Consider the following 15,635-nt stretch of genomic DNA (forward strand, 5'->3'; position numbering starts at 1 on the left):
GACCTCAGTAACTGGCAACCTCAATTAATTGTGGTGTTTTAAAAGTATTTTGCTTTTTTATATATAAAAAGGCAAGGAAGACAGCTATTCTAACCACTATACAAAAACTCATAGGCACAGTCAACAATATTGTGATTACCAAAGGAAATGGGGGAGGTGGTCATAAAGTTTAAAGGAGGTCAGAAACATGCTGATGGAAGATTTGATTTTGGGTGGTGGGCAAAATATACACAATGCACTCAACAGATGATGTATCATAGAGTTATTTACTTGACACTTATATCATCTTATTAACCAATGTCACCCCAATAAGTTTAATTAAAAAGAAAAAAGGCAAGGAAATCAAAATTATAGCAGAGATTTATTCATAGAAGGAAAGTAAGAGGGAAAGAGGGAGAAACTAAATCAGGAGGTACACTTTGAATACTCACATTCATCACAATCTTATTTAGCCAGATTTACAGGTGTCTGCACAATATTCAGAATGTTGACACTTAGAGAATTAAAGATCATGAGCCTTCAGAAATAGCTTATTTTTCACTTCATCGTTTTTAACAGTTTCTTAACAAGAGCTAAAATTGAAAGGTTTCTGATTGCACCATGGTTAACAAGAACATTAAACTAACCAGGACTTTGCACTCCTTAAGCCTTTCCAATTCAGCAGGGACTTACTAACCGGTTTAGCTCATTTAAAGATGCTGACAGATGAGCTGTTGGGCATCTACACTAGCATATAGCAGGCAACAACCTGATTCCAAGCCTTTCCATGGATAGGTGGGACTACTGGTAGAGGAGGAATCTTTGCAGCGGCTCTGGCAGATGTAGCTTGTGGATGCTTTGATGACATGCGCGACCCAAGCACTTCCGGACACACAGGCGGCAGAGCTGAGAAAGAGCAGGCGGGCCTACGGAAGAAATTAATATAGTGTGAACCTCATGCTAGTGGGGTGGGGTGAGGAGGTAAAGGGGAGACCAGAGAACTGGGAGAGGCTGAAACTTTCCAGAAGATTAAGAGAAGCTGGATCTATATAGGAATTGCAGAGTGAGGTAGCAAACACTCAATACACACAGGATTCTAGTCTGTCCCTTGGACAGGCAGATGTTTCTTGAAGTTGAGTTTCCAATGGTAATTACATTAGCAATATTGAAGAATGAGGTTAACCAGAGGCAAGTTAGGAATGAGGTGTGGGGTCTAAAGGGAATGTACTTTATCATGTACCACATGTGCCACATGTGCCAACGGATGTGAAACACTGGCCGAAGAGAAACCACCAATGGAAGCACTGAGCAGGCAAGAGCCCAAGAGAACTGCAGAGCAAGGGCCAACCGCCCACAGAGTGTCAGCAGGAAGCCCAGCCTGTGTGCTCACAGAGGCAGTGGCAGATGTGCACGGAGCCTGGCACCCAGGGTCCTCCTGGATTGCCTAGCTCTAGCTTCCCAGGAGGTGGTCCTGCCTGAGTCCTGACTTAACACTTGGAGGGCCCTCCATTCTCATAAGGATCCCAGCTTGACAGAAGATCAGAAGAAGGGTCCAACTCTCTTAGACTCCATTATACCCTGGACCTACCTCTGTCTATGGAGTCTCATGGAATCACCATGCCTATGGCTTTAAGTATAGCATTGAGTCCTAAAGGAAAGTTAACGAGAGTCCAAAATCTGATTGAGTAGGACGAATGAGCTTTGGGCTGGAATACTAGTTATAGAGAAGGATTTGTAATGTCCCATCATTTTGTAACCTGACTCTATCAATAAAAATCTCTTCAAGTAGATCTATGTAATTACTGGACAAAGTTTTCCCTTTCAAGAAAATCTTACTGTAGTAGCATCTTGCACCCCATGAAAAATGGTGGACAGCATATGCAAATAGCCAGATAACTCTGGCTTTGATATTACCAAGGAGTATCCTTGCACTAGAAAGCTGCCTGGAGGAACAATAGCCCTTAGTTAAAATCTTGGGATGTAAAACTGGAAAGTGTCTCTACCATTCACCCAGCTAAAGTGCCTCTGGAAAATAGCAATGCAGACCAATTATCCAGTTTTCTAGACAAGTTCAGATACTAGTGTGACTTTTGACACAGCTGATGTTTATCTTTCTAGTGTAAGCAGCTATGTTTAGGAAGGTAGGGGAGAGAAGATCTTGCTTATAAGAAATACATATCCTGGACATGGAAACATTTTTCATGGAAGAAAAGAGGAAATGTGACAACTGCTATAATCTATAGTCTCAGCTAACAGTTGGAAAGTACATGGTATTTCCAAACTCTGAGCTGATAAGGATGATCCTTATTCTTCAAGTGGAGATTCAAATAACAGAAAATCATTAATGACATGAACTACTGGAAATAATCTAGATCAGTGGTACTCAAAGTCTGGTCTCAGACCAGCAGCATCAGCACCACCTGGGAGCCTGGTGGGCATGCAGCATCTAGGGCCGCACCCCAGACCTGCTGAACCAGAATTGGTATTTTATTGAGATCTCCTGGTGACTCCTATGCTTCTTGAGGGTTAAGAAGAACTGATCTTGGGTTGTTGGGCACAAAGAAGCTGTGGTACTGTAACACAATGAAATACTACTAAGCCATCAAAAAGGAAGGAAATATTACCCTTTGCAACAGCATGAATGGACCTGGAGATCATTATGCTAAGTGAATAAGCCAGTCAGAGAAAGACAAGTACTGTATGATCTCACTCATATGTGGAACCTAATGAGCAAAATAAACTAACAAACAAAACAGAGATAGACTCATACATAGAGAGCAGGCTGACAGCTAGGGTGGGTGTGGGGGCGGCAGGGTGAAAGAGGTGGAGGGAAAGAGGGAAAAAGGGCAAAACATACACCTCATGGACATGAACAAGAGTGTGGTGATTGCAGTGGGGGAGAGGTGGAGGAGGGTATGGGCGAATAAATGGTGATGAACGAGGAGTTGACCTGGGAGGTGAACACACAATACGGTGTAGAACTGTGCTGTAGAATTGTGCACTTGAAACCTGTATACTTATTGTAACTAGTGTCACCCTATAAATTCAATTTAAAAAGCAATGAGCTAGAAAATATTTTTTTCTTTCTTTTTTTTTAAGAGACAGGGAGAGACTCAGAGAGGGAGAGACAAATAGGGACAGACAGACAGAAAGGGAAAGAGATGAGAAGCATCAATTCTTCATTGCTGCTCCTTAGTTGTTCAGTGATTGCTTTCTCATATGTGCCTTGACTGGGGTGGGGGCTACAGCAGAGCGAGTGACCCCTTGCTCAAACCAGTGTCCTTGGGCTCAAGCTGGTTATCCCATGCTCAAGCCAGATGAGTCTGCGCTAAAGCTGGCTACCTCGGGGTTTCAAACCTGGGTCCTCTGCATCCCAGTCCAATGCTTTATCCACTGCGCCACTGCCTGGTCAAGCTAGAAAGTATTTCTTAAACTAATGAACCAAGCATTGCACTTGGAAGGCATATAGTACATGGAGATGGTTTCACAAAAGGGAACTGATGAGTAAAAGCAAACCTTTCCCTACTAGAAACTGCTTCAGATTTAGGATTGGGTCATCAGAACATTAGAAATTTATGTGTTGAGGTTAGACTGCTTGGTTAGAATCCTGGTTCTGCTTCTTAGTAGCCATGTGACCAGCAAACTAACCTCTTTGTTTCTCTTTTCCCATTCACAGCTGGTATAGCACCAGTGACTGTAAAATTCTTGCTGCTTTAAAGCTTTAAGAATTCAGGGAGATGTTTTGAATTTAGCTCAGCACATGACACATGTAAAAACAAATAATTACAATTGTTGTTAATATTCTCCCAAGTATGTGTGATCAGGACAGGCTCCGATAATGTTCTCTTTCTGTATGGACATAGCATGGTCCTCTTGAATTTGGAACTCAGAGCATTTTAGAGGCCTGACTTTCCTCCTCTGGCATCTGGAGTTGCATTAGCTCATGGTGGAAATGGGAGTGAGGCCATGAGGAATGCAGACACACCCGCTCCCTGATCTGGAGAACAGGCAAACAACGCCATTTCGTTTGCTTTCTGAAATACACACGCCATGTGTACATCATCTCTAACTCAAGTAGTTCTAATTTCCCATAAATTGCCACTAGATATTACATAGCCTAGAGTTTTGGTCTTCCTTATGCCAGGATCAATGTGGCAGTGCAATCTTTTCATGGCAAAAACAAAGTTCTCTAATTATTTTCTTGTTATGGAAACTACAGAGCAATATACCATTTATATGTAAACGTCTTTTGATTATAAGTGAGTATATAGAGCATATAAAATCCCATTTCAGTGATGGTAGAACTTGCCACTTACCATTAAAAAGAGAAGAGGAAAAGGTAAGAAAGCTAGAGAACAGACACAAAGGACAGAGAACAAATGTGCTTAAGGAACAGAAATGGATACCCTGCCCATCCTTACCATCCCGGAGCAGAAGTGCCTGCTCCACGCTGCTTTTCGGGGCCGCCAGATCAAGTGCACTTTTGCCCTGAGCATTTCTGTGCTTCAGGTTAGCCCCATAGTCTATGAGCAGATGGATGACCTCCACACTGGACTGCTTTGCTGCGGCATGGAGAGGGGTATCCAGCCATTGGCCCTGGTCAACACTGGCTCCTTAACAAAGCAGATGACCACAATTCAACACTAAGTGTTCAATGTAGAAACACAATAAGACTAAAGTAGAGTAGCCAGAAATAAAGACATCATAAATGCTATGACAATTTGACAAATATTCGAAAATGTAACATAAACCTAGAACCTCAGGAATGCCTATGAAGACTGTTTCAAAATATTTTAATGAGAAAAATGAATAAAAATATTTTTAGTCATTTAAAATATTTTACTTGCACTCTGGCTGGGTAGCTGTCTTTGTTAGAGCATCGTCCCCATATGGCAAGGTTGCATGTTCCTTCCCTGGCAAGGGTACATACAAGAATCAACCAGGGAACGCATGCATGGGTGGAAGAACAAATTAATGTTTCTCTTTCTCCCTTACTCGCTCTCTCTAAAATCAATAAAATTAAAGTAATTAAAATGCTTTATTTGCTTTCCCAAATGAACTTTGTGACATACAAAATTAAGTATTTGCAGCTCCTTTTATATAGAGTTATTTTGTTTTTTGGTGAAGGATGAAGATAAGTTTATTCAGTATTTATATTATTCAGGGCTCACAAAAAAGACTTCTAAACTATGATAGGGAGCAGTATATGATGGCAGATTTAAAAAAAAAAAAAACAAGAAAACTCTTGGAGATAAAAATTCTTATTTAAAGGTTCTTATTACAATCTCCATCTTTGTGTTAGTAGCTAAGTTTGGGTTAAATAATAGTTTCAATACATTTTACTTTTCCCTGGACTTTCAGTTTCTGTATTTGTTTTCTAGAATTAAAAAAAATTACTAAATAACTTAGCAGGATTGATCTTAAATAGTCTATGGCAAATATCTGGTGTTTTTACTATCTAGCATCTTCCTGGTAACCACACCTAGATTTCCCTTGGGGAACCATCTCCATGATTCCCAGCTGATGTGTTACCAGTGAAGCCCAACAACTACAGTATAGACCGAAATCTAGGGTTAAGCCAATCAGTGTTGTATTGTATTCCCTTGGCCACCGTGATTGGTTCAGACATGGCATGTGACTCAGAAAGAGCCAATGAAATATAATTGTTTTTATCTCTAGCATTTTAATGGGAGACTCTTGCTCTCTTGAGACCACCAAGGAGACCCATACTGAGTAAATGGAGCAAATATCAAAGGAAGCAGGACAAAAAACCACACTTGTTTCTCCAAAGAAATTCTTTTTTAAGCATTGCAATGTCAAATGCTGCTAGAATTTTGTCCAGCCTGACAAGAACCTCGTCTTTGAAGCCATGGAAAACCAACAAGGTTAGTAGGTTCTTTTCATAACAAGATTTCTGGAAGTTACCTAATTCTAGAAGTTTCTTCACACAATCTACCCTTTGGTGGGTGCAGGCCACATGCAGGGGAGTTCCGAGCTGAGGCACTTCTTGGTCAATGTTCACGTTATTTGACAGCAGAATCTCCATGCACTCTCGATGGCCTGGTGGGACACAAGATAGCCTCACTCAAGTAAGGAAATATTGACTAGTCACAGAATTATAGGATTGCTTATCTGGAATGGGTTTTAGAAATAACAGATGTTTTAAGCAGAAAAATATTTCTTAGAAACCTTAGAAATCTCCAAAATTAAACTATTAGAGAAACGTGCCCATGCTTCCCCCACTTAATTCCCCTTTGAAGCCTTTGAGGTACCTCCAACTAAACTAAGGGCTCTAAGGAACACTGCCGAAATCCTTTAGAATGAAGCCACCAGTTTATAAATATAGGTTACAATAACCAGAGAGGTAAGTGACTTGTCCTATAATTACTCTGAAAAGCCAGGGCCCAAATCCAAGGCCCAGCCCTGTTTCCTCTCCACTACAAATCTCCTTCTCTTCTCCACCCAAGTGTGCAAGTGGGTGTATGACTGTACCATGTAGTAAAAGCTCCTTATTTTGACTGGTCTGGAAGACACCTATGAGAATTAACTTTAAAGTCTTTTTTGTGTTTGACCGAGAGAGAGAGAAAGAGAGGGACAGATAGGGACAGACAGACAGGAAGGAAGAGAGATGAGAAGCATCAGTTCTTCATTGCAGCACGTTAGTTGTTCATTGATTGCTTTCTCATATATGCCTTGACTGGGGGAGGGGGAGGCTACAGCAGACCGAGTGACCCCTTGCTCAAGCCAGCAACCATTGGCCCAAGCTGGTGAACTGGTGAGCTTGCTTAAACCAGATGAGCCCATGCTCAGACCAGCAACCTTCGGTCCACTGCATCCCAGTCAGATGCTCTATCCACTGCGCCACTACCTGGTCAGGCAGAACTTTAAAATCTTAAGCATAGAACATATTTAAATGTACTTTCAAATTCAATGACTAACAAGAATCACATACAAGTACTCTCCTTAGAGTTTGCCCAATGAACAGACAGACATGATTAATTTGTAGTATCTGAACGATTTATTCAGGAGCAAATGCTTCTGAGGTAGCAATGTGAGCTCATAAAAAATTTTTTCTCTTTGAAGTTTGAAATGTTTCTTTAAGAAACTCATATCATTGATGATTAACTTAACCAAGCTTTGTAAAAATAGATAACATAAAGGTAAGCTTTACCTCAAACCTGTTTGGTTTATCACAAATTCTAAGTATAAATATGCATTAAAATGTACAGATAAGCATCTGTGGATTCAAACTATTTATTTGTTCAGATAAGTAAGTATATGCCTGTATAGATAACATCAATATGTCAAAGTATTTACCCAGACTGTGCCAGCTTGTTCAGAGATTTAAAGCTGTAAGAATCCAGAAATACTATCTGATCAGTACCTAAAACTGCCTGGTAATTCCAAGGTATCTAATAAACATTGTTGTATAATTCCTGTCATTTTTTTGCAGAAGAAACTGAGCCTAGTTAGAGTAAAATTTAAGTAGTCTCAAGAAGTTGTTTTAAAAATTAAAAATATAAAAGTCAAATGATTAGCACCACTGTCACCATATCTAAAATAGTGAATTTGCTATTCATTTTCCCATTCTGTGGACATTGGTCCCTAACATGCTTTTATGATACAGGAAAAAAGAGGTATAGTCACATGAATTCATGTGCCTATGATAAGCAAATATATATTTTATGAACACATAGACACTGAACACTTTATATGTAACCCGCTAAGCACTGCAGAATTATTTAAGTAATTCAAACCATTCCTAATATTAATCTTTTTTAAAATGTTTGGATGAAATGCAAGTAATAGATTAATTTTTACTGAAAATCAATTTTTAAGATATATGAAGAGCCCAACCAGGCGGTGGCACAGCGGATACAGCATCAGACTGGGATGTGGAGGACCCAGGTTCGAAACCCCGAGGTTGCCAGCTGTTTATGTCTGTCTGTTCATTGGGAAAACTCTGAGAATACTTGTATATAATTCTTGTTAGTCATTGAATTTAAAAGTGCATTTAAATATGTTCTATGCTTAAGATTTTAAAGTTCTGCCTGACCAGGTGGTGGCGCAGTGGATAGAGTGTCTGGGATACGGAGGACCCAAGGTCTTCGGCTTGAGCGCGGGCTCATCTGGTTTGAGCAAGGCTCACCAGCTTGAGCCCAAGGTCGCTGGCTTGAGCAAGGGGTCACTCAGTCTGCTATAGCCTCCCGGTCAAGGCACATATGAGAAAGCAATCAATGAACAACTAAGGTGCCACAACGAAAAGTTGATGCTTTTCATCTCTCTCCCTTCCAGTCTGTCTCTCCCTCTCTTTGTCTCTCTCTGTCTCCGTCACACACACACAAAAATATAAAGACCTTTATATAATTTACAAAGATTATTTCCCTACAATTTAAAGAACTTGAAGTTTGGGAAATGGTCAACATCAGTTATTAATCAATAAATGTTTAATAAATATGTATAGGAAATCGAACTTTAAAGTGATCCACTCCAAAAAAAATTACCAGGTAACATGTTAAATAACCTGGGGCAAATATTTCACTATTACTTTTTGAAAGAAAGATTTTCATCCCAAATTATGCAGGAACGGTTACTGTTCTAAGTGTTCTAACTTCTCCATTGTATTTCTGATCTCAGTATAAGAGAATAACTCCACTTCTGGGAAACAAGATGTCTGCAGGATGCAACCTTCTTTAAATGCAACCTTTCACAAATGATATTGGCCTTTCAATGGCATCTTCTTGTTCATATTTAGTCTATCTATATACTTTTTAAATTCCTTAATTTTACTCTTTTCATTCATTTCAAAAGGAACAAGGACACAAAAGTCTAGAGTCAACTTCAGAGCTTCCAATGCCGTGCATTTTAAATTTGCAATTTTTTTTCAATAACTAATGACTTAAAGTCATTAGCTCACCTAGAGTATTGCCTGTTTTGAACAGTTACATTTAATCTTCCATTAGAGAGACAATCAGCCTTGGCTTTCAGACACATTTATAATTTATGTCAGCAGTGATGTTTCATGGGCTTGGGGGATGAGCTATTCTTTTCTAATAAGAACTCATATGTGACATAACCACAGTGTGACTCACAGAAGTCACCCCTGAAGCCTTAACTGTACCAGCTACCACAAAAAATACCAGCAAAGAGCCTCAAAAGGGCCTGTCAAGAGACGGTCCTCAGAAAATGGGATGTCTGAGGCCCATTTCCAGGAAATGAAAGCCATTTCCAGGTTTTAGGAAGAGCCATTTCATGCCCCAGTGGTATTTCCTGAAGATTTAGGCAACTGAAGTTACTGCTGTGGGCTTTCTAAGCCATACACAGTGTACCAGTGAAGATCCGGCTGATCTTGCCTGGTGAACACTATACCACTGATTCATGCAGACTGGAGTGAGGTCCACCAATGTTTTGTCTGGAATGTGACGGCTCATTTACCTCTCTTTACTGCCTCATGGATGGGGGAAGCCAGGTGCACCTCGAGCTGGGCCTTGGCTCCAAACTCCAGCAGCATGTTGACACACGCAGCACTGCCACTGCAGCAAGCACTGAAGAGGGGTGTGGCTCCATGGACAGTCATTCCATTGACCTGACGATGGGCAAAGACAGACCCAGAGGATTGGCTATTTCTATGTCACCATCTCCAAGTTGCATTCCCATATACCTGCCTGGAGAAATTCCCCATGCAGGTGATTGGGTAAGGGAACTTACATCACTACAGTATTGTTATTTAGGCACCAGTAGCCTATCAACTCTCATTTCTATAAATAATACCCCAAATGAGGCAAAATGGGACAAAGCTTTTAAAATGTATTCGTGGGTATTCCAGAGCTTCTTAACAGCCTCCTAATGTTGAGGAACAGTCCTGTGTGGTGATTAAGAACATGCATGGCCTATGGAACCATTAGCTTGGGTTTAAATCTCAACTCTCTTTCTCTTTTATTTGTTCAGAGATCTTGATTGGGATACTAACTTTCTGTGCTTATGTTTCCTTATCTGTAAAATGATGATCAGAAAAGAATGCACTTTATAAGATTATTGAGCATATCCAGTTAACTATATGTTAAATACTTGGAACATTACCTAGTAAACATTCAATATATATTTGCAACAATTATTTCCATTTTCCATTAACATAGAGCTGATGCTACCCTCAATCATGAATAAACATAGCACAAACCAAAAGTACTAGAGAAATAAGCTGAGTTTTAAGGTCCTAAAGTCCATGCTTGCAAAAATTTCCTCAGCAATTCTCCAAGAATTTGTCTTTCTTGCTACAAATTTCCTTTCTGTACTACTGTAATCTATAAAGATTACATATGCCAGCTGTGACTCCTTGATCTCTTTTGTGTTTGTCTTCCCTGGTAGAATTCAACTTACTCAATGAGAGGCAATTTTCTTACCTTTGTTTCTAAAACATTGGCAACTACCAGATGGTTCAATAAATGTTTGCTGACCTGAACTGAGAGAGGAACTTATAGGAAATCAAGTTAGAAGACTCCCTGGGCTGAGGAAGATAATAATACTTAGTAAAAAGAAGTCAAATCAGTTCCACCAAATTAGGTTAGAAATCCCTAGAGTATATAAATTTATGCCATTTTTCCTTGTCCTTGTCTGTCTCTGCCATTTTAGCATCTCATCTCTAACTTTCTAATGTAACGGGGCTATCCTGGCTCTGTGGAGAAATATTCCTTTTTGTTTGTTTGTTTCTGAAACAAGGAAATTTAGGATTCTGATTATCAAAAGCATATATTCTTAGTTGTTGAGGTGATATGATTTGACCTCAAGCCCTCATCATCTTACATTTCTTTTATTTTTCTTTTTGTTATAGGTGAGAGGAGGGGAGATAGTGAGGCACACTCCTGCATGCACCCTGGCCAGGACCCACTCGGCCTCCCCCATCTAGGGCCAATGCTCAAGTACCCAGTTATTTTTAGCACCTGAGGCTGATGGGCTCCAACCTATCCTCATCCTACCAGGGAAGACAAACACAAAAAGAGATCATTTTGATACACAGTAAATGCTTTAGATCAGAATAGGAACAGGAAAAAGGAAAGCCTAGACTTGAGAAATATTTAGGAAGTAAAATTAGCAGGATGGTATGATTAATTAGATGAGGAGACAGAACAAATAGTATGATGCCAACTTTGGGGCTTGGGAAACCAGGAATATTTTTCACCTGGTCACCAAAGCTTGGGATCCAAGAGGGGGAACCGGTCCCAGAAGGAAAAACATAGCAACATAGCATAGTTTCGGATGTGCTGAGTTTGTGGTGCCCACGGGACTGTCAATTTTGAGGAATTTTCTACTAATTGGCCAACTTTTTTCTTGTTCTGTCCTTCTGATTTAAATATTAAAAAATATATTATTTATTGACTATGTCCTCATAATCTTGCCAAGGACAAGGGACCATGACTTACTCTATTCTTTGTCCTCCACAGAACCCCCCAGATTTGTCCTAGCACACACTCCTCCACAACCCAGTGTCATCTGATATTTCCTACCCACTGTCTGACTGTGACTTTAGTCATCTAGTTTGGAAGGAAACAGCCCTCCCCAACCTATCCCTAACCATCACATGTGAGTTGATTAAGGCGAACTTAAGGAAACACTACCTAATAAAACTACACAACCACATTGGCATAAGAAAAAAATCACTTTGCCCACTGAAGACTTTACTATTCAGTTGTACATGTACAAACCCAACTTCAATATAAAATGTAAAAAAAAATCTTCATTAGCATTTAAAAGCATTATAGTTCATGAAACGAAGAATGCACCCACTGAGTTTAAAAATAAAATTAACAATAAAACAGTACCTGGTAACTAAATGTCATTGCGATTTTCAAAAGTTTTAATTTTATAACTCTATTCTGATATTCGATTACATACATACAGCACCTCATTCGGTCCTTGAAAAAAAAGCAGAGTTTGCCTGACCAGGAGGTGGCGCAGTGAATAGAGCGTCAGACTGGGACGCAGAGGATGCAGGTTTGAAAACCCGAGGTCGCCAGCGTGAGTGCAAGTTCATCTGGTTTGAGCAAGACTCACCTACTTGAGCCCAAGAGCGCCGACTTGAGCAAGGGATCACTTGGTCTACTGTAGCCCCCGGTCAGGGCACATATGAGAAAGCAATCAATGAACAACAACTAAGGTGCCGCAACAAAGAATTGATTCTTCTCATCTCTCTCCCTTCCTGTCTGTCTGTCCCTATCTGTCCCTCTCTCTGTCTCTGTCACACAAAAAAAGAAAACAAAAGGAAAAAAGCGGTGTTTAAAAATAAGATAAAGTCAGGGGGATCACTTTGTAAATAACATAAATGTCTAACCAATATGCGTACACCTGAAACTAGTATAAAATAATATTGAATGTCAACTGTAAGAGAAAAAAATGTTTAGGCCTGACCTGTGGTGGCGCAGTGGAAAAAAGCGTCAACCTGGAAACGCTGAGGTCGCCAGTTCAAAACCCTGGGCTTGCCTGGTCAAGGCACATATAGGAGTTGATGCTTCCTACTCCTCCCTCCCTTCTCTCTCTCTCTCCTTTCTATAATGAATAAATAAAATCTTTTAAAAAAAGAAAAAAATGTTTAAATTATATAATTAAAAATGAAAGATAAAAGTAATTTTGTTTTTCAATGTACTATTATTAAAAGCTTATTTAATAATTTTGCTTGAAATAGTTGTTGATTAGGGTTTTGAATTAAAGGTGGGTTTTCTTGTTGTTTTTCTATTAAAATGTGTTCTTTTTAATGTTTTACAATAAATTTTCCAAGATCAGTTTTCAAATTACTTGAGTTCAAGTTGATATTTTTAAAGGCAGCATCACTATTTTAAGAGTTCTGTGAATTACCTCAGTGAATGTTGACACATGGGCATACAGGCTGAAGAGAGAAGCAAGCAGCAGTGTCTTCTGGACCATTCAGAAATGTGGACAAGGATGGGGACAGCCCCACCTACCCACAGTGGGTAAGCAGTCTGCAAGGTCATGTCTCTTTAGACGGTAATAGCTGCACTTGGGTAGACAGACCTGCGAGGCGGGAGTGGTACTCACCTGTGCACCATTTTCCAACAAGGCTTTAGCACAGGCTACGTGACCTCCAAGGCATGCCTCGTGGAGGGAAGAGACCCGGTTAATTGTCACGAGGTTCACATTGACACCCTATAATTCGGAGAGGGGGAGAAGTGGTTAAAGGCTGCATTAGCAATAGTAATGACACTGTTGGACATGTTTTTATTGGCCTGAAGGAATCATATAAATAGGAGAAGAAATCATTGCCAGGGGAATCTAAATATAGCGTAGGAGCCTTGAATTCATTTATTCACCAAATGCTTATTCAGCATTCTGAGCCAGGCATTCTGAGCTGGGTCTTCAAAGTTTATGACATGGGTCTCTCTCCTCAAAGAGCCTAGTGGGGAAACAGAAATGGGAGGGAAAAGTAACAAGACCATATTGTTATGCAGGAAGCATGTTCAAATTTCAGTTGGGAGCATGGGCTCTCCTTGAGCCTGGCTTGGGGAGTAGAAGAACACTTCATATATGAGGTTGTGTATATGAAGCATAGAAAAATTCAAGCCAGGAAGGCGAAAAAGAAAAGAGCATAGTTGACCCTTAAACAATGCAGGGGTTAAAGACCTCAACTCCTTGCAGTCAAAAATCTCTCTATAACTTGAATCTCCTAAAACTTAATTACTAAGAATCTGGCCAGTGGCTCAGTGGATAGAGTGTCAGCCTGGCATATGGACACCCTGGGTTTGAGCCCTGGTCAGGGCACACAGGAGAAGCTACCATCTGCTTCTCCTCCCCCAACCCCCCCCCCCTCACTCTTTCCCTCCTGCAGCTAATGGCTTGAATGGTTTGAGTGGTCCCAGGCACTGAGGATAGCTTCATTGGAGGGCATCAGCCTCAGGTGCTAAAAATAACTTGCTACTTGAGCATTAGCTCCAGATGGGGTTTCCATGTGGATCCTGGTCGGGGCACATGTGGGAGTCTGTCTCAATATCTTCCCTCCTCTCACTTCAAAACAAAAACAAAAACTTAACTACCAATAGCCTTCTGTTAACCAGAAGCCTAACTGATAACATAGTCAATTAACACATATTTTGTATATGTATCATATACTGTATTCTTACAATAAAATAAGCTAGAGAAAAGAAAATGTTATTAGGGAAATCATAAGGAAGAGAAAACACACCTACAGTACTATAATCAGACTGGGAGCAGAAGGATGACCACAGGCCTGAGAGTACAAAGTAAAGTCAGTGGTGTTCCCGGGACTTACACGCCAGAGTAGCAGCACTGCTGTCTGCACAACCCCCCTGCATGCAGAAGTCTGTGCTACCAGGGTCTGGGGCCAGGGCCTTGTCCTAACTTCATCTCCTTACCCAGTGGCTCTGCCCAGTCCTAGTACATACCTTGTCCCCATACTTCCCTGTTCTACCTTCCCCGACTTGAAGTCCAGGTGGCAGAGGACAGGATCAGCCCAGCCGCTGGCCAGCTCTGACTTCATGCCCCGATTTTAACTTGGCCCTTGTCATTCTCCCCTAGGATTACCACTTTCTATCTGTGAAAGGAATTAGGTGTCTGCTTGAGCCTTCTCAGCTGAGTTGAATTTTTGATTTCTTGCCTTGTAACTGACCTGCTGGCGGAAGCTTCCAAAGCCTAGTGCATGACCCTGAACCCTAAACCCTAACCTAAGTGCCCACCACCTCCTGCCAGACCTCCATGGTGCTGCCTGTCCCTTTCCACTATCACCTGTCCCTTCATCTTAGGTCCTCTCTGTGCCTCCTTAATCCTGTCCATCTTCATGTCCTGAATATGATGTCATTACTCTAGCGCTGTGCTATACATTTCAAGTTGAGTATTGAATACAGTTAGAAACGTCCCTTTTCATTTTCCCAGATGATTTCTTTTCAAGAAAAGAGAAACAGGCTAGTCCACAAGATGGCAGCAATATGCTAGTGGAAAAAAATGATCAGTGCGAACTCAAAATCCCTGAAATTGTAGAAATATAATGCTGGGCAGGCCTGAAAGAATATCAAGAGTGAATCCCCTTCACTGAGCATGAGGAAATAGAGAAGCATGAAGTTCCAATTAATAGCAAGGCTTGAGACTTCCCAGCTGGTAGTGACAGTCAGAGTGATCATCGGGAACTCCCGGTTCTCAGTTTAATGGTTTACAGCACACCATGCTCTATCTTAATGTCAAATCAAACTGAGTAATACATTTTGGCTACTGAGTAAAGGCAAGGAAGTGGGGTGTACTAAGGAAAAGCTGAACTTCTCTACGAACAGTACTTCTTAAGACATTTAAGCATGCTATAGAAACTGACATACTTATCCTATATAGTTAAAAATAAAGAAGTGCTCAATGCAGTGTGGTATCCTGGACTGAATCCTGGAAGAGAAACAGACATTAATGGGAAAACTGGTGTAATCTCAATAGTCTGTAGTTTAGTTGATGGCATCGTACCAATGTTGATTTCTCATTTTTGACTCAAGTACCATGGTTAAACAGTATTTAAGATGTTAACAGGCCCTGGCTGGTTGGCTCAGTGGTAAAGCATCGGCCTGGCGAGCAGGAATCCATTGTTCAATTCCCAGCCAGGGCACACAGGAGAAGCGCCCATCTGCTTCTCCACCCCTCCCCCTCTCCTTCCTCTC

General features: G+C 40.7%; 1 protein-coding gene across 3 annotated transcripts in view; it reads right to left on the reverse strand.

The window, feature by feature from the left end:
• Positions 1-342: 342 nt before the first annotated feature.
• Positions 343-15,635, reverse strand: part of ASB11 (ankyrin repeat and SOCS box containing 11) — a 30,069-nt gene continuing 14,776 nt past the window's right edge. For all 3 annotated transcript variants that reach the window (XM_066356285.1, XM_066356287.1, XM_066356286.1), the window contains 5 exons: positions 13,027-13,134; positions 9,415-9,565; positions 5,905-6,039; positions 4,401-4,592; positions 343-905 (listed from right to left, as the gene is read on the reverse strand). In XM_066356285.1, the coding sequence (XP_066212382.1) occupies positions 781-905; positions 4,401-4,592; positions 5,905-6,039; positions 9,415-9,565; positions 13,027-13,134 (711 nt within the window). In that variant the 3' untranslated portion in view covers positions 343-780. The remainder of the gene's footprint in view (positions 906-4,400; positions 4,593-5,904; positions 6,040-9,414; positions 9,566-13,026; positions 13,135-15,635) is intronic.

Source organism: Saccopteryx leptura, chromosome X (genome assembly GCF_036850995.1).
Source record: "Saccopteryx leptura isolate mSacLep1 chromosome X, mSacLep1_pri_phased_curated, whole genome shotgun sequence".
Taxonomy (NCBI): domain Eukaryota; kingdom Metazoa; phylum Chordata; class Mammalia; order Chiroptera; family Emballonuridae; genus Saccopteryx; species Saccopteryx leptura.